A 19,422-nucleotide genomic window follows, 5' to 3' on the forward strand; every position below is an offset into this window, starting at 1 on the left:
ATAAATGATAATAACAAAAAATCACCAGCTTTTGATATGAGCCAACTCAGCTGAAAAAGGCGCACCAATTTTCCGCACTTCCTTGTGAGTACTCGTTCGTTTTTCGGGTCCGTTGGCGAAATGCCTCCGTGTGGAACATGAAGCTGCGGTGGTCCTTTGATTCAACGGATAATGGCAAGAGTTGTAAAGTATCTCACATTTCTAAAATGTGAAGTTGACAAATACTTATTATAAGTCAGTTACTGAACTGTTATCTAATTAGCTGCTCACAGTAATTACAAACACGTGTCACGTAGCACAGAGCGGAACCAACTGCTAAAACACAGCTATCGTTTTAACAACATTTGAAATACATCTAACATATATATTTAAAATAGCTGTTGGTAGCTTACAAAAACACACACACACTACGCTGTTTGCTTAAATCCAATCTAATAAATGAACCCTGGGAAACCGGACACGACACCGGAAGTATGCAGAAATGAAACATCTCGCTCGACGTATGTCACGTTATCTCTACGCGTTCATTTCTACAGCACAAGTTGTTCCAGTGGGAGGGATGCTAGCAGCACGTTGCATTTAACGTGGAGTGGGACATCAGTCGCCTTCCTGCTAGCCCTCTCCCCTCAATACCTTGCAGTTACCACTTTATAAACTTCCAAGCAGACGTTTTCACACTAAACGCAAACCCAGAAAACGAATACCAAGCGCCAGGGAGACTTCTATCCTTACCGACTTGTAACTATTATGGCTGGTAGCACCGCCAAGACAGTGCACGATATTTTTCAAAGCATGGAGTACGGACCAGCAGCAACTTCCAGCGCTGCCACTGCACAGGTAAAGCTGTCAGCTTCATTCACGACAGAAGGAGCGATTGAACGGCAATGGTTGCAATAACACTAATTAATGCTGCTTATGGGTTAATATTATTAGCATGTTCTGCTCTCCGTGGTTGTCTTCCCTCGGGTTTAGCATATTCCTGTCAGACCATTTGACCTTGAAGTTCATTAACTGTTAGCAGTCTGTAACTCACAAGACAAACATGTGACTTAGACTGTACAGCACTCGCTATGAAGTGTCGAGGCTAAGGCCAGATGTTTGGACACATGTTTCCTCTGAAGGGGATTTTTTTTTCTTCCCAATTAGTCCCACTGTGTCTTTAAAATCAAACAACTAAGACTTCCTGATGTAAGCAGGTGGTAAATGTGGGTTGGTCGTTTGTTCGATTTTTAATCTTTATCAGCGTATTTTTTATATATTCTTAAGCAGCCGTTGCAAGCTTGGATACCATTCAGAGAGCATATCACTGTACGATAATACTGTGTTGGTCCATGTTTAAGGACAATTATAAAATAAATGGTGCCATGTCCCAGTACAGTCACTAAATGTATTGTCATGGTAGTTTGATATAACGGCACTAATATTGTTTTATAGTTGACATCATCGCTGCAGTCTGTCTTCATACTGGAACAGGAGACTTGACTACAGCCATCTAAAGATACATATTAGCTGTGGAATATTATAACGTGACACCAGACCTTCTGCACAGAGACTCTGTACTTTGGTCTTCATGTCTGTAAATAGTTGACACACTCCGCCTGGCGTACCCGTCTTTTATCAGTCCCTGTCCAGCGGAGGTGGTGTCTATCCAAAGAGATATTCCCGTTCTCTCAGACGCACAGGGTTTTGAAACTGTGCACATGACATTACTAAACATTACTAAATTGTTCAGCATGTTTGGGTCAGATGATGATCTTTTTCTGAATGATGGTGAACACCATCAGCCTGGTGCCGTCCTCAGAGGCGGCTTTGGTCGCCGTCCTTTAGGCTTCCTCAGCAGCTTGAACATCGGCTGACGCTTCTCTTCTCCACCAGGCCTGGCTGGACCACCATTCCCGTTCTCTGGGCCTGTTCATCGATGGCAAGTTTGTCCGTCCGGCAGACAGACAGAGTCGCTCCCTGGCTGATTCTAAAGGTAAGAGCAGCCTGAGATCACCGTGCAAGAAAAACAAGCACAGCTTCCAGTTAACTCTTTAAAAAAAGACAATGTGCATGCACGTTCTTCACTGCTCTCCAGGCGGTAACTTGTGCAGCACAGTGTGCGCCGCGCAGGACGACGTTTCCCAGTGTGCCTCCTCTGCCGTTAAGGGCCACAAGGCCTGGGGGGACCTGAGCTGCTACCAGAGGGCCAAAGTGCTGCTCAGGTAGGACAAACTCGCCTCTACACATCCCAGGAACCTCAGAGCTGACTGGTTAACGGCCCGTTCTATGCTGACAGGTCGGCGAGTGTTCTCGGGCAGCACGGCCCGTGCGTGTCGGAGCTGTGCGAGCTGTGCGAGGCGTCCTGCTCGCCCTCCAGCCTCGTCCGACTGCTGCAGTACTACAGCAGCTGGGCGCAGCTCAGAGACACTCTCATCGCCAACTGGACGCCACTGGGTGAGGTTAACAGGGGATTTGGTGTGAGTATTCATTTCCGGGTAGAGTTATTTATTTTTAACCTTTTTTTTTTCCTGTTTCTCAGGTGTGGTGGCAGCAGTCGCCTCTGATGACTGCTCTCTCTATTCCCTTATGCTCAAAGTCCTACCAGCACTGGCCATGGGTAACACACACACACACAATTAAACACACATGGAAAAAGTTTCCTTTTAACGCAGAATAGAAAGATGCAGGACATCAGCAAATTTGAGAAGCCGAAACCATTAAATATGTGGCGTTTTTGCTTATGGATAATTTGTTACAATTTTGCCTAAATTTCCACCTCTGATCAAATCCAATTTTTGTTCATAATGTTCTGTTTTGAGTTCTGATTTATTCTGCCTCCTTCTAGGCAACTCCGTCATCGTCGTCCCTGGTCGGACCAGCGCCCCCCCAGCGCTCCTATTGGCGCAGCTTCTTATGGGAGCAGGACTTCCTGCCGGGGCTCTTAATGTCTTAACAGGAAGTGACATGTCGCTGGGTGCCAGCGTGGCCCAGAATGCCAGCATCAGCTCCGTCACCTACAGCGGCAACAAGCAGGTACGTGTGAGGAAACTGCTGTAACATTCCTGACCAGAGCGTTGACAGCCCTTCTGTGCATTTGTTAGAAATAGCTTTCAACACTGTTTTTAAATGTTACCAACATTTCCTGCTTCATTGCAACAATGTTTGTCTCTCTTTCAGGACGGGGTGTCGCTGTGTAAGGCCACAGCGGGGATGGGCGTTCCCGTTTCTGTCTCTCCGAACATCGGCGCCAGGTGTCCCTTCATCATCTTTGAGTCCGCCGACATCGACAGCGCAGTGGACGCAGTGCTAGAGGCAGCCTTCAAGAAGAAAAGAGAGGTGAGTTACACTAAAGAGTATCCTCTATAGTAGACGCGCTGAGTATTATTATAAGTACCTCGCACAACCCCACTTCAAAAAATCCGAACCGTCCCGTGACCATTTTCCCCTTCCTCTCTCTCCGCTCAGGTCCACTGGGTGCTGTGCGTGCAGGAGAGTGTGCTGGACAGCGTTGTGGCCCGTCTCAGGCACCGTATGGCAGGGATGAAGTGTGTGGCCCTGCACAGTGACGGGGACCGGGGCCTGGTGGACTCTGCAGTACAGGGTGCTCAGCAGCAGGGGGCCACGGTTAGTCAGAAACACAAAGAAAAGCTTCATTAGCTGCAGTGATGGTCCAAGTATGTGACTGAGAGGAGAGTAGGTTCACACCGTGACTATAATTGAGGCGAAAGAAACTAACTGGACTTGAATTATGTATTTATTTATTTTTGATGTATGCCAAGACCAAAGAGTAGGTAATGAGCCGTGACCTACAGGGTTTTTTTGTTTTCTTACTTTTTCTCTCTCTGGCCCCCCAGCTGGTTCAGTCCTGCGCTGCCCCCCCTTCAGGGGCTCAGTACCCTCCCACGGTGCTCTGCGGGGCGGCCCCCTCCTCTCCGTTTGTGGTCAACCCCCCTCCCGGACCCCTGCTGCCTCTCATGACTTTCAGAAGCAACACAGAAGCAGTGGCCCTTGGTAAGGAAGCCTCCGCGGATAGTTGAAGGAGCTATCTGACTTTGGACAGTTAAGTTCCCTTCGGGCGCTTTGTGAGAGACCTCGTTAAGATATCATGTGGAGCATTTTACCGTCGTTACTTCATCCCAGTGAGTTGATGAGCGCTTGCAGTGGCCTCTACACTGCGTTTCTATTGTTTTGTGTTCAGTAAAACAGACTTCAGAGGACGAAAGCACTTTGTATTTTACTATTGCACCACAGTCACGGTCTCTGTGCTTCACAGGGAACCACAGTCCTCATGGCCAGGCAGCCTCCATCTGGACTGAAGACCTCACACTGGCTTTGGAGGCGGCGAAGAGGTACACACTTGTTCTGTTCCTCTCCCTCCTCTTTGTCTTCTTCCACAATCACCTTTTTTCTTTTTCCTTGTAAACCTTCACTGTACTAAATGTTTGCTATCTGTTTCCTGTCTGCTGTTCTCTTCTCCTCAGTCTGTCAGTGGGCTCAGTGTGGGTGAATTCCCACTCGGTGTCTGACCCCTGTCTGCCCGTCTCTGGTCACAAAGACAGCGGCACCTGCACTGACGGAGGACAGGAGGTATTCACTTACAGTTTTGACTTTGTCCCGACTCCCTTCACTGGGTTACTTAACCACCGGCCACGGGAACAAACATAACGACCTCTCCGCTGTCTTCCAGGGTCTGTACCAGTTTCTACGCCCGTCCTCCTCTTCCTGCCCTCCTCTTCCTCGCTCCTCCCCTGTCTTTATGGACTACTCAAAGTTTGGAACAGCAGCCTCCCCGACTATCATTCCTGATGACTCAGACCCTGCCAGGTGGGTTTATAATGTTTTCATAAGGTATCACAAGGCATCATAGCTGCACATTATTAACATAGTATTAGTATCAGGGCTTTACCAAATGTCTTTATTGTTTATTTGAAACTTTTATTGACTTTTAAAAACAATTTTAAAAATCCTCAAAGTTATTGATCGGATTGAAAAAGTTAGTTTTTTAATTCTGGGTTTAAACGGAATGAAAAAGAGTCTGTAATTGAATGCACATCTGTCCACATGCCTCACTCAATCACTCCCTCCCTCCTCACCCCTCAGTGCTCCAAAGGTCTACCTGCAGTTTGTCGGCGGTAAGCCATGTAAGTCCGTGTCTGGCTGCAGTGTGGCTGTGCAGTCACCAGGGGGCGGCAGTGTTTTAGCCTACTGTCCCGATGGAGGCCGAAAAGACGTCCGAAACGCCGTGGAGGCTGCTGTCAAAGTCCAGCCCGGGTGAGAGCTTCACCACACAGAGATACACAAAGTCTCTCAAGTCGGGTTAAGTCCAGCTGCAAAACCCTAACCCATAATAGACACACTTACACATCAATATGGTGAATAGCTGATGCGCACACACATTTGGATATACAAGGGCTAATATTAAACAGAGTAATGATGAACAATAGAAAAGCAACAAGTCAACAACATTTGCTCACCACACTAAATAAACAGAGCAAATTATTCAACGTGGCCGCGGGTGAAACACCCTTTTTTTCTTACTTCAAATTTCAAACACATTTTTCAGGCTGGACGGATCTTTAATCCATTTTGGTGGAATTTGGCCTTTTTTTTTTATTGGAGACATTATTTCCAGTTTTTAGACGCTCTCAAGGACAAACATGAGTACAATCCAGAGAGGCAGCAAAGTATTTCACAACTGTTCACCAGTCAAAGTCCAACATTGACATTTAATGAGTCATACACAGAATATAAACAAAGCACATGATGCTCATGCTGAAATCCAATAAACATACAGCATGTGAGTCCACGTAAACCATTACAAGAACAGTATTACTCGCTGAATGTGTCTGCAGGACAGTTCCTAACCATCATTCCCAGTTTATATGTCTTATAACTATTTTATTTCTCGAACCTCCTTCCCCTCCCCTAGCTGGATGAAAAAGAGTCCGTCTGCACGCGCTCAGTCTCTCTACTCTCTGGCCAAGGGCCTGGAGGCCAAGAGGCGGGACTTGGCTGCATCAATCAACGCTCAGACCGGCCTCTCAATGGACGAGGCTCATGAGGAGGTGGAGCTCAGCATCGCCAGGCTCAGTGATTGGGCGGCTTACTGTGACAAAGTCCAAGGAGGAACTCCGGTGAGGCTTTTTTATATCGTACAAAGTTTCGAAAAAACTCTTCTCTAATGCCGATCAATTATGAATAACCTGCATGTCTTTGTTGTTGCGTCGCTCTCCTCCAGCCTCTGCCACAGTGTGGCTCTGCTCTCTCCCTCCCTGAAGCCCTGGGAGTCGTGGGGATCGTCCTCCCCGACAACACTCCCCTCCTCTCCATGGTGACACTTCTCGGGGCAGCCGTCGGCAATGGCAACGCCGTCGTCATGGTCCCCGGTCAGAAGTATCCACTACCGGCCTTGGCGTTCATTCAGGCGAGTGACGAGATGTTAAGCATGCTCTGCTGTTAGTCAAAACAATAAGTTAGAAAAATGCTTCACAATAAAAGCTTTTACCACAAAATAGTAGCCAAATACGAGTCAGAGTGTGTATTTATCTATAAACACTGATCTTCCTCCTCAGGTGCTCCAGTCTTCAGACCTGCCAGCAGGATTGGTAAACATCATTACGGGAAGTAGAGACCAGCTGACAGTGGCCCTGGCTACTCACAGCGTCATCAAGGCCATCTGGTACTGGGGCAGTGCTGAGGTGAGCACTAAACACAAACACAGTGGTCAAATTTCAACTCTGGTGAAAAGAGGCGTGGGGGTTCGATTAAGTCTTCCCTTCGCTCTCTGTGTTCCTGCCGTAGGGCTGTCAGTACCTCCAGTACTCCTGCACCAGCCCTCTGAAGACCCTGCGCCTGTCCTGCCAGAAGGAGGATGGAGGGAAGGACTGGGCTCAGTCTCACCCCGCGCTCCTGGAGGAGACGTGGAGAAGCGCCGTCCAGTGGAAGAGTGTCTGGATTCCGACTGCATGAAAAGACGAGAGGGAGGGAGAATGAAACTGGGAAGGTGACAGGAAAGCTAGAAAGGGGGAGAAGAGTTGCAGATTTCCACCGTTTTAACGTCAGCCTGTAGAGTTAAAGTGTAAATGTAGGATGTAGATTTGACAGGAAGGATCAGAAAATGAGCTGTCAGGATGTAATTAACAGTGACCAAACAAGTACAAATCTAGATGACACCTGTTGATTTTGTCAACTCAGATGGCTCCTTTTTTGTTTTTTTCACAATTTCTTATTCATGTTTCTGTGGAGTCCTGTGATTCAGAGATTTATTCCAACATTTTATGGCCCAGTAGGAAGTTTTATGACGTAAAGAAATGTGGAATCAAGCAGCCAGCCACAGAGACAAACCCCGAAGGTCCACCTCATCAACAAGATCAAAGAAACAGAAGTTAACACACAGTTTATAATCATGGAAATGTTACAACCGAGGAAATGTTAATATCATAAAACACAGTACAGTCAAACTCTTCATGTGTTGTCAATAGCTTGTGGTTTCAACAGCCCCGAGATCTTATGAAATACTTTATAAATGAACATGCAACTTTAAAATGAAGCTGAAATATGAAACTCTGTCCTGTTATCTGTTTGAAATAAAGTAAAACAAAACGCAACTAAATGTTAAGTTTCCTTCAAAAAGATCAAAATGCTCTCAACATCATATCAGAGTCGGACGGCCATAATCAGCTGGGATTTATTATTAACGGGTTATGAGTGAGTGAGCAGAATGAGAACATAAGAGGTTAAATACATTAACATATTCAAATATTTAATTTTGAGAAAAATAAATCAGAAAGCACTTATGAAGACAGGAAACACAGATATTTCTACCAAAAACTTAAAATAGAAATACTTTGAGATCCACATGCTGGCTGATGTATTAACAGCATTAAATCAAATTTTCACTTCTACTAAAAAGGGAATTGTCTACGTTCAGCAGATCATTGTTGGTTTTGGTGTTCTGAGAGGATTTATTGATAATTACAAGATATCTCAGACATGGGAAACATCCACTGATGTGCCAAATATGTTCAAGTTTAGGTCGGACAATACAACAAGCACAAACATTCCCTGTGAGTTTGTTTCCATGTCCAAGTTCACACTGAAGTGTGTGTGTGTGTGTGTGTGTGTGTGTGTGTGTGTGTGTGTGTGTGTGTGTGTGTTTTCAGAGAAGGACTCTGGTGACTCGCTGTATAAAAAAACATGATCAATATTCAATCCTATCCCAATTTGGGGATTTATACACTTGTGTTTTTCTCCAGAGTACTGCAGGGCGTTATGGATGGTTGCTCCGGCCTGTTGGTCAGTTGATTGATGCTCATTCAGAAAAAAGGGCCAATGAGATCCAAAATACAGAGAAGCCTAACTCACTTTTGGGTTAACTGTCATTCTAGAAGAGGTTTTTAGTGGTCAAGTCCAGTAGACAGACTTTGTTTAAATCAGCAACATCATCGTTCAGTAAAATCCCGTCTTGTTTCAGATTCCTTTTTTTTTTTTTTTTGTCTCAAACCGGTTCCAGCCGGCTGAGCCCTGAGGTGTGAAGTTGCTGTCAGACACATACTTCGGTCACAAGACTCGGCCCTTGAGACTGTGGAATGCTGACTCACAACAATGACTCAGCACAAACCTCAGCTGAACCTGACACCACTTTTGTGTGATTAAGGCCGACTGAACGTGCTTCGTGACACAGCACAAAATAAAGACGGCTGCTGTTCCGAAGTGCTGAGTCACTTTATTCCAAGTATGAGAATGTGGGATAGAAAGTGAGTACAACCACAGAAATTGTGCTGTATTGGCAAGTTCTTATCTTTTCAAATGAAGTTTATTTGCGTGACAGGTTAAAGTGCTTTTTACTACAGGGGATCTGACATAATCAACCCCTGTCTTACTGTTTATAGATCACCTAATATTTATATGTGTTGTGTACATTATTACACAAAGTAACCTTGAGTTGACTTATGACATATATGTTCATGCCAGGATTTGGCCCAGGAGTGGTCATTTTATTGTACTAACATTAACAAGTTTCCATGCAGGTTGAGATCCTGTATACAAGAGTGATGTAACTTCTGTGAAAAGTGCTGAGTCATCTGCTTCTGAAGCAAACAACGAACCACATGAGCGATCCTGGAAGTTCCTAGAACGAAGGCCTCCTGAATACTGCAATGTAAAGAATATGTCTTAGACAAGATGGGATGAGGGCGAAGTAGTCGAGGTGTTTCCTGAAAAATGAATGAATCTTCAGAGAGCGTGTCTTTCAAATCAAAGTGTGGCCCTTTGCACTGCGGCCATACCAACCACACTACACTCTCATCCAGATCAACACCCGGCTGGAGACTATGGTGCCACTCATAAAAGTCTGGAATGTGTTGCGTGATTAGTCATCTTTTAAAAAAAAAGAAAATATATATGTTATATATATAGGAGATGCTCACTGAAGTTGACAAAAATTGGATCATCACTTTGTTAAAGATGATCTCTTGTGTTATTTAAAGCATGATATTCAAGTGTACAAGAGGACAAACCTCAACCCAAAATCTCAGTGTGTGTTTCAGAGGCTGATAAATAACAGAGCATGTAGACTATTTCAAAGTCAGTTCCAAACAGTGATCAAATCACAGTTTCACTAAACACCATCATCCAAACCGCACTCTTTAGGGAGACCTGATGTCACTTATCTGACTCACATTGAACAGATATGAGCATGCAGAAAGAAAAAGTTGGCTTGAAACAGGACTGAGGCTTTTAGAAGCACGACTTTCATTAAAAACAAAAATGATCATAAACAATATGTAAGTACAGCATTTCCTTGGCTGCCCCATGTTATTTTAAAGCTAAGACCTTTCAGGCTTTTCAGACTCTGTCTTGTCTCGCAACAGTGCTGTGGTATTGAGTAATGCAATACAAAAAAAAAGAACCCCTCGGTGGAAAACACATAATCAGCAGTTTTGAGATGTCGTGTTGTATAACGAGATAAAACAAGTTCTGCTGTATCGGGCCAAAGTTAACTCGCTAACCAAGGTCTACAGATGCCTTATGGGGAGTATTGGTTAACAATCCAGTGCTGGGTCGCTTCATAGAGAGAAGGCAAGGCCAGAACTCAGGATGTAATCTCTGTTAAAAAAATCATGAAAATCACTATTAAACAGAGGATTGGAAGTTATTCTGATGTTTATCATTTGCAGTTGCAAGTACTTGCATTCAACGATTTTGGGACCAGAAACTGTTTTCTATTTATATTTAAATATGCCCTGATTAGGGGTGTAACGGTTCACAAAATTCACAGTTGAGTTCGGTACGATACAGTGGAGCCACGGTTCGGTACGTTTCGGGACAGTAGAAAACTATAAATGCCAGAGAAATGTACTTGATTTTAAAATATATTTATTCATTACAACTAACATCATAAAGTTATTCTTTGACTTTGAACAATGATGGAACTATACCTGAGTGACCCATCTTCTGGGGTGTCTCCTTAGCAACACATAAGCATAAAAAACAAAAACTGCTCCTTAATGTTATGTAGTGTTGTTACTTACATCTTGCAAAAGAGATTTTTTATCTCAATGGGACTACATGGTTAAATAACGTTAAAAAAAAAGATTTTTTTCCTTTTTTTAATTCAAACGTATTCGGTTCGTCATGCATATCGAACAGTGAGCCTAGTACCGAATGGTTCAATATGAATACGCGTATCGTTACACCCCTAGCCCTGATGTATTGTAGTTTATACAACAGTAGAGGATTTTGTCTACATGTACTATTCAGTTTTCTAAATCTAAATGTACAGTTTCATATCTTTAACCTGTTTGTATAAAGGGAAAATGATAACTTCACAACCCACCTTTGCACACATAAATTGCACACTCAACCTATTCAGTCTTTGAATTTACATTCAAATATAATTCAGTTTATTGTCTTTTGAGATAATAACAAAAAGTGCTTCGTCATTGCACGTGTGAATAAATCAATGGAATTATGAAAAACCTGTTTTTCCCCGAATGAGGAAGGGGGATGCGACCTCATCCTTCGTCTCACAGCTCTCCCGCTGTCTGAGCTCAGTGATTGGCGGAAATGCGTGGAGTGACGTAACGTGTGTCACGAGCTCCGGCAAGGGTATAAAACCGCGGAGCGAGACGTTTACCATTCACACCAGGGAAAGAAAGCACAAGCAGTTCTTGCTTCAACAGTGTTTGAACGGAACGTCTTCCTTTGTCCCGCGTACTACTTCTTCTACTCTGCATTCCGGACACGAGAAACCTTTACTACTTGAACACTACCGAGAAAGTCGCCGTTAAGCTATTTATTTTGTACCGTTTTGCCAAGAAAACAAGAGAAGAAACCCGCAAGAAACGCCAGCTACAATGGAGTCTCAGGTCCGTCAGAACTACCACCGCGACTGCGAGGCCGCCGTCAACCGGATGGTCAACATGGAGCTGTTCGCCTCTTACACCTACACTTCCATGGTGAGAGAAACACTTCAATTTATTTTATCTTCGTAGTAATGTATGCTAAGTATCTGCATCTATTGCATGTCTGATATAAAAAACTGGCTGATAAAAGAAGAAATATAACATACAATTGTCATTAAATTGATTGTGTTTTATAAGTAATGCAGTATGGCAGCACTGTTTCTCTGCATCTCTCACTTGTTTATCTGATGGTTGCCAGATAAGGAATGTTTTATCCCCCACTCACCACATTGAATCAAACATGCTGAGTCATGTTTATGCTCTTTTTAACTTCTTCAAACATGACACTGGTCTGTGTCCAAACCGACTAGACGTTTCAAAACCATGACTCATGTTTCTGAACACTACTTTGCTGCATAACTATTGTTTGTCACAACCTTTTTTTATTGTTTTTTTAAATAATTGGTGAAGTCTGCTAATCATAGTTCCTAACCTCTGCTCCTCCTGTCCCTTGTTTACAGGCCTTTTACTTCTCCCGTGACGATGTGGCCCTCGAAGGCTTCGCCCATTTCTTCAAGGAGAACAGCGACGAGGAGAGGGAGCACGCCCAGAAGCTGCTGGCCTTCCAGAACAACAGGGGAGGACGCATCTTCCTCCAGGACCTGAAGGTCGGTACACACTGGAGGACTGGCCCCGTTGAGACGTGTCTTGCAGCACCCTGTCTGTCTAGGACAAATAAACTGGGATTAACCTGCAGCAGTGGGACACTCGGTCCCTCCCGTTTACCACCAATTATTATCATGACTCTTCAGTCTGCTATAATTAAATGTTTTTCCCTCCTGTAGAAACCAGACCGTGATGAGTGGGGCAGCGGGCTGGAGGCCATGCAGTGCGCCCTGCAGCTGGAGAAGAACGTCAACCAGGCCCTGCTGGACCTGCACAAACTGGCTTCTGACAACGTAGACCCTCATGTAAGTGTGAATTAGTGCCGCATGGTCTGCCAGAGACGGTCCCGGCTACACCACAAACTCGTGTGCTCTAGCATTCGTCTGTACGTGTAGTAATCTCTCTCGTCTCTTCCTCAGATGTGTGACTTCCTGGAGACCCACTACCTGAACGAGCAGGTGGAGGCCATCAAGAAGCTGGGCGACTACATCTCCAACCTCTCCCGCATGGACGCCAACAAAAACAAGATGGCGGAGTACCTGTTCGACAAGCACACCCTGGGGGCAAAGAGCTAAATATGCAAAGTCTCAGGGTTGAGCCTGGAGTGAAGATGTGGCACACAGGCCTTAAACGCACCCTTCTGCTCCAGTGAGCGTGAATTTAAATCTAATCTGCTTGACCTGTGGAGTTGATGAGTTCTGGTGATGTCACCGGGTTTTTTAAATGTCATTTAAGGATGGATATTTATAAGGTGATGACTTTGCCCTCATTACCTATAAATCTGCTCTTGTGTGACATTTGAATGACTGTTTCTGATCTGTTCTTAATCTGAATAAACATGTTGAGCTGGACTCTGTTGTCTGATCTGCATCTGTTACGCACCCTTTTCATATTGACTTAAAAGCTGTTATGTTTACACACCATCGTTTATTAAACCAAAGTGCTGGTTAGTAGTCGGTAACTCCTAAATGGAGCTAATCTGTAACTCTTTCCCTTATAAAGTGTACGTGCCCATGAATGACTGCACCGCCTTAAATCCAAGATAACTGCCATCAAGTCACCAGAGCTTTACACTCTGGTTTTTCCTTCACGGCAGGGACATTTTTATTTGTCCCTCAGTTCAACGACTCATGCCATGCTGATTGAGGTCCTGTATACGAGAGTGATGTAACTTCTGTGAAAAGTGCTGAGTCATCTGCTTCTGAAGCAAACAACGAACCACATGAGCGATCCTGGAAGTTCCTAGAACGAAGGCCTCCTGAATACTACAATGTAAAGAATATGTCTTAGACAAGATGGGATGAGGGCGACGTAGTCTGTGTTTCATGAAAAATGACTGCATCTTCAGAGAGCGTGTCTTTCAAATCAAAGTGTGGCCCTTTGCACTGCGGCCATACCAACCACACTACACTCTCATCCAGATCAACACCCGGCTGGAGACTATGGTGCCACTCATAAAAGTCTGGAATGTGTTAAGTGATTAGTCATCTTTAAAAAAAAAAGAAAATATATATGTAAACAGGCGGCTGGAATGTAGCAGTTATGTTAACTAGCCTGGATGCTATGCTAACTACCAGCAATGATTGGACGAATATATTGAAAAGCAAACATATCACAACATGCAATGTGTTTTCTGTGGAATTTCTGTCAAATTTATATTTTGAACTCAACACTCAAATTTCAATACTAATTCATTTTTACCGTCCCTCAAGCTCCCACAAGCCTTTCGCTCGCCGTGACCTTTCACCTGTCCGATGCACAGGCATGAACCCCCCAAACAGCTCAGCCTCAGACCGTGAGGAGATGCTCACTGAAGTTGACAAAATTGGATTAGAATTGCTGACTTGCACCTGTAAGTGTTTCTGTTGGTGGTGCGCTAGCCCTCATGGCGCCATACTTACTGTGTGCCAGATGAGACGAGAGGCCTAAAGGAAGCAACGACTCTTAAGACCTGACATGATTACACGTTGGCCCTCTCGTTGGCCAGCACTGCAAACATGCTTACTGTCGTTTTAGCTGATACATAACTACCACAATTTTATACTATTTAACAAAAAAATCTGCACAAGTGATTTTCACCAGCAGCATTAAATCAGCAGTTTAGAAATGAAATAATTGTTGTGACCCTTGACGTCCACCTGGCACTACACCAGTGGAAAGCTATTGGCTGAAAGTGCCGTATCACTTTATTAAAGATGATCTCTTGTGTTATTTAAAGCATGATATTCAAGTGTACAAGAGGACAAACCTCAACCCAAAATCTCAGTGTGTGTTTCAGAGGCTGATAAATAACAGAGCATGTAGACTATTTCAAAGTCAGTTCCAAACAGTGATCAAATCACAGTTTCACTAAACACCATCATCCAAACCGCACTCTTTAGGGAGACCTGATGTCACTTATCTGACTCACATTGAACAGATATGAGCATGCAGAAAGAAAAAGTTGGCTTGAAACAGGACTGAGGCTTTTAGAAGCACGACTTTCATTAAAAACAAAAATGATCATAAACAATATGTAAGTACAGCATTTCCTTGGCTGCCCCATGTTATTTTAAAGCTAAGACCTTTCAGGCTTTTCAGACTCTGTCTTGTCTCGCAACAGTGCTGTGGTATTGAGTAATGCAATACAAAAAAAAAGAACCCCTCGGTGGAAAACACATAATCAGCAGTTTTGAGATGTCGTGTTGTATAACGAGATAAAACAAGTTCTGCTGTATCGGGCCAAAGTTAACTCGCTAACCAAGGTCTACAGATGCCTTATGGGGAGTATTGGTTAACAATCCAGTGCTGGGTCGCTTCATAGAGAGAAGGCAAGGCCAGAACTCAGGATGTAATCTCTGTTAAAAAAATCATGAAAATCACTATTAAACAGAGGATTGGAAGTTATTCTGATGTTTATCATTTGCAGTTGCAAGTACTTGCATTCAACGATTTTGGGACCAGAAACTGTTTTCTATTTATATTTAAATATGCCCTGATTAGGGGTGTAACGGTTCACAAAATTCACAGTTGAGTTCGGTACGATACAGTGGAGCCACGGTTCGGTACGTTTCGGGACAGTAGAAAACTATAAATGCCAGAGAAATGTACTTGATTTTAAAATATATTTATTCATTACAACTAACATCATAAAGTTATTCTTTGACTTTGAACAATGATGGAACTATACCTGAGTGACCCATCTTCTGGGGTGTCTCCTTAGCAACACATAAGCATAAAAAACAAAAACTGCTCCTTAATGTTATGTAGTGTTGTTACTTACATCTTGCAAAAGAGATTTTTTATCTCAATGGGACTACATGGTTAAATAACGTTAAAAAAAAAGATTTTTTTCCTTTTTTTAATTCAAACGTATTCGGTTCGTCATGCATATCGAACAGTGAGCCTAGTACCGAATGGTTCAATATGAATACGCGTATCGTTACACCCCTAGCCCTGATGTATTGTAGTTTATACAACAGTAGAGGATTTTGTCTACATGTACTATTCAGTTTTCTAAATCTAAATGTACAGTTTCATATCTTTAACCTGTTTGTATAAAGGGAAAATGATAACTTCACAACCCACCTTTGCACACATAAATTGCACACTCAACCTATTCAGTCTTTGAATTTACATTCAAATATAATTCAGTTTATTGTCTTTTGAGATAATAACAAAAAGTGCTTCGTCATTGCACGTGTGAATAAATCAATGGAATTATGAAAAACCTGTTTTTCCCCGAATGAGGAAGGGGGATGCGACCTCATCCTTCGTCTCACAGCTCTCCCGCTGTCTGAGCTCAGTGATTGGCGGAAATGCGTGGAGTGACGTAACGTGTGTCACGAGCTCCGGCAAGGGTATAAAACCGCGGAGCGAGACGTTTACCATTCACACCAGGGAAAGAAAGCACAAGCAGTTCTTGCTTCAACAGTGTTTGAACGGAACGTCTTCCTTTGTCCCGCGTACTACTTCTTCTACTCTGCATTCCGGACACGAGAAACCTTTACTACTTGAACACTACCGAGAAAGTCGCCGTTAAGCTATTTATTTTGTACCGTTTTGCCAAGAAAACAAGAGAAGAAACCCGCAAGAAACGCCAGCTACAATGGAGTCTCAGGTCCGTCAGAACTACCACCGCGACTGCGAGGCCGCCGTCAACCGGATGGTCAACATGGAGCTGTTCGCCTCTTACACCTACACTTCCATGGTGAGAGAAACACTTCAATTTATTTTATCTTCGTAGTAATGTATGCTAAGTATCTGCATCTATTGCATGTCTGATATAAAAAACTGGCTGATAAAAGAAGAAATATAACATACAATTGTCATTAAATTGATTGTGTTTTATAAGTAATGCAGTATGGCAGCACTGTTTCTCTGCATCTCTCACTTGTTTATCTGATGGTTGCCAGATAAGGAATGTTTTATCCCCCACTCACCACATTGAATCAAACATGCTGAGTCATGTTTATGCTCTTTTTAACTTCTTCAAACATGACACTGGTCTGTGTCCAAACCGACTAGACGTTTCAAAACCATGACTCATGTTTCTGAACACTACTTTGCTGCATAACTATTGTTTGTCACAACCTTTTTTTATTGTTTTTTTAAATAATTGGTGAAGTCTGCTAATCATAGTTCCTAACCTCTGCTCCTCCTGTCCCTTGTTTACAGGCCTTTTACTTCTCCCGTGACGATGTGGCCCTCGAAGGCTTCGCCCATTTCTTCAAGGAGAACAGCGACGAGGAGAGGGAGCACGCCCAGAAGCTGCTGGCCTTCCAGAACAACAGGGGAGGACGCATCTTCCTCCAGGACCTGAAGGTCGGTACACACTGGAGGACTGGCCCCGTTGAGACGTGTCTTGCAGCACCCTGTCTGTCTAGGACAAATAAACTGGGATTAACCTGCAGCAGTGGGACACTCGGTCCCTCCCGTTTACCACCAATTATTATCATGACTCTTCAGTCTGCTATAATTAAATGTTTTTCCCTCCTGTAGAAACCAGACCGTGATGAGTGGGGCAGCGGGCTGGAGGCCATGCAGTGCGCCCTGCAGCTGGAGAAGAACGTCAACCAGGCCCTGCTGGACCTGCACAAACTGGCTTCTGACAACGTAGACCCTCATGTAAGTGTGAATTAGTGCCGCATGGTCTGCCAGAGACGGTCCCGGCTACACCACAAACTCGTGTGCTCTAGCATTCGTCTGTACGTGTAGTAATCTCTCTCGTCTCTTCCTCAGATGTGTGACTTCCTGGAGACCCACTACCTGAACGAGCAGGTGGAGGCCATCAAGAAGCTGGGCGACTACATCTCCAACCTCTCCCGCATGGACGCCAACAAAAACAAGATGGCGGAGTACCTGTTCGACAAGCACACCCTGGGGGCAAAGAGCTAAATATGCAAAGTCTCAGGGTTGAGCCTGGAGTGAAGATGTGGCACACAGGCCTTAAACGCACCCTTCTGCTCCAGTGAGCGTGAATTTAAATCTAATCTGCTTGACCTGTGGAGTTGATTAGTTCTGGTGATGTCACCGGGTTTTTTAAATGTCATTTAAGGATGGATATTTATAAGGTGATGACTTTGCCCTCATTACCTATAAATCTGCTCTTGTGTGACATTTGAATGACTGTTTCTGATCTGTTCTTAATCTGAATAAACATGTTGAGCTGGACTCTGTTGTCTGATCTGCATCTGTTACGCACCCTTTTCATATTGACTTAAAAGCTGTTATGTTTACACACCATCGTTTATTAAACCAAAGTGCTGGTTAGTAGTCGGTAACTCCTAAATGGAGCTAATCTGTAACTCTTTCCCTTATAAAGTGTACGTGCCCATGAATGACTGCACCGCCTTAAATCCAAGATAACTGCCATCAAGTCACCAGAGCTTTACACTCTGGTTTTTCCTTCACGGCAGGGACATTTTTATTTGTCCCTCAGTTCAACGACTCATGCCATGCTGATTGAGGTCCTGTATACGAGAGTGATGTAACTTCTGTGAAAAGTGCTGAGTCATCTGCTTCTGAAGCAAACAACGAACCACATGAGCGATCCTGGAAGTTCCTAGAACGAAGGCCTCCTGAATACTACAATGTAAAGAATATGTCTTAGACAAGATGGGATGAGGGCGACGTAGTCTGTGTTTCATGAAAAATGACTGCATCTTCAGAGAGCGTGTCTTTCAAATCAAAGTGTGGCCCTTTGCACTGCGGCCATACCAACCACACTACACTCTCATCCAGATCAACACCCGGCTGGAGACTATGGTGCCACTCATAAAAGTCTGGAATGTGTTAAGTGATTAGTCATCTTTAAAAAAAAAAGAAAATATATATGTAAACAGGCGGCTGGAATGTAGCAGTTATGTTAACTAGCCTGGATGCTATGCTAACTACCAGCAATGATTGGACGAATATATTGAAAAGCAAACATATCACAACATGCAATGTGTTTTCTGTGGAATTTCTGTCAAATTTATATTTTGAACTCAACACTCAAATTTCAATACTAATTCATTTTTACCGTCCCTCAAGCTCCCACAAGCCTTTCGCTCGCCGTGACCTTTCACCTGTCCGATGCACAGGCATGAACCCCCCAAACAGCTCAGCCTCAGACCGTGAGGAGATGCTCACTGAAGTTGACAAAATTGGATTAGAATTGCTGACTTGCACCTGTAAGTGTTTCTGTTGGTGGTGCGCTAGCCCTCATGGCGCCATACTTACTGTGTGCCAGATGAGACGAGAGGCCTAAAGGAAGCAACGACTCTTAAGACCTGACATGATTACACGTTGGCCCTCTCGTTGGCCAGCACTGCAAACATGCTTACTGTCGTTTTAGCTGATACATAACTACCACAATTTTATACTATTTAACAAAAAAATCTGCACAAGTGATTTTCACCAGCAGCATTAAATCAGCAGTTTAGAAATGAAATAATTGTTGTGACCCTTGACGTCCACCTGGCACTACACCAGTGGAAAGCTATTGGCTGAAAGTGCCGTATCACTTTATTAAAGATGATCTCTTGTGTTATTTAAAGCATGATATTCAAGTGTACAAGAGGACAAACCTCAACCCAAAATCTCAGTGTGTGTTTCAGAGGCTGATGAATAACAGAGCATGTAGACTATTTCAAAGTCAGTTCCAAACAGTGATCAAATCACAGTTTCACTAAACACCATCATCCAAACCGCACTCTTTAGGGAGACCTGATGTCACTTATCTGACTCACATTGAACAGATATGAGCATGCAGAAAGAAAAAGTTGGCTTGAAACAGGACTGAGGCTTTTAGAAGCACGACTTTCATTAAAAACAAAAATAATCACAAACAATAAGTAAGTACAGCATTTCCTTGGCTCCCCCATGTTATTTTAAAGCTAAGACCTTT

The 19,422-nt window shown here is 43.7% G+C and overlaps 3 protein-coding genes across 3 annotated transcripts; all 3 read left to right on the forward strand.

The window, feature by feature from the left end:
- Positions 1–556: 556 nt before the first annotated feature.
- On the forward strand, positions 557–7,579 carry aldh16a1 (aldehyde dehydrogenase 16 family, member A1). The gene is made up of 17 exons (XM_079282362.1): positions 557–837; positions 1,876–1,975; positions 2,078–2,204; positions 2,279–2,436; positions 2,522–2,599; positions 2,828–3,015; positions 3,160–3,318; positions 3,448–3,606; positions 3,837–3,993; positions 4,256–4,331; positions 4,464–4,569; positions 4,670–4,806; positions 5,083–5,253; positions 5,912–6,116; positions 6,221–6,406; positions 6,555–6,680; positions 6,784–7,579. The coding sequence occupies exons 1-17, from the start codon at positions 748–750 to the stop codon at positions 6,949–6,951; spliced, it is 2,391 nt and encodes a 796-aa protein (XP_079138488.1). The 5' UTR covers positions 557–747; the 3' UTR covers positions 6,952–7,579.
- A 3,555-nt stretch (positions 7,580–11,134) lies between these two features.
- Positions 11,135–12,904, forward strand: LOC306787512 (ferritin, spleen middle subunit). The gene is made up of 4 exons (XM_079282669.1): positions 11,135–11,441; positions 11,909–12,055; positions 12,233–12,358; positions 12,473–12,904. Exons 1-4 carry the CDS (start codon positions 11,340–11,342, stop codon positions 12,626–12,628), a joined length of 531 nt encoding a protein of 176 aa, XP_079138795.1. The 5' UTR covers positions 11,135–11,339; the 3' UTR covers positions 12,629–12,904.
- A 3,031-nt stretch (positions 12,905–15,935) lies between these two features.
- LOC306787565 (ferritin, spleen middle subunit) lies at positions 15,936–17,705 on the forward strand. Its single transcript, XM_079282744.1, has 4 exons — positions 15,936–16,242; positions 16,710–16,856; positions 17,034–17,159; positions 17,274–17,705. Exons 1-4 carry the CDS (start codon positions 16,141–16,143, stop codon positions 17,427–17,429), a joined length of 531 nt encoding a protein of 176 aa, XP_079138870.1. The 5' UTR covers positions 15,936–16,140; the 3' UTR covers positions 17,430–17,705.
- Positions 17,706–19,422: the final 1,717 nt, after the last annotated feature.

The sequence above is a fragment of the Melanostigma gelatinosum genome, assembly GCF_949748355.1.
Source record: "Melanostigma gelatinosum genome assembly, chromosome: 13".
Lineage (NCBI taxonomy): Eukaryota > Metazoa > Chordata > Actinopteri > Perciformes > Zoarcidae > Melanostigma > Melanostigma gelatinosum.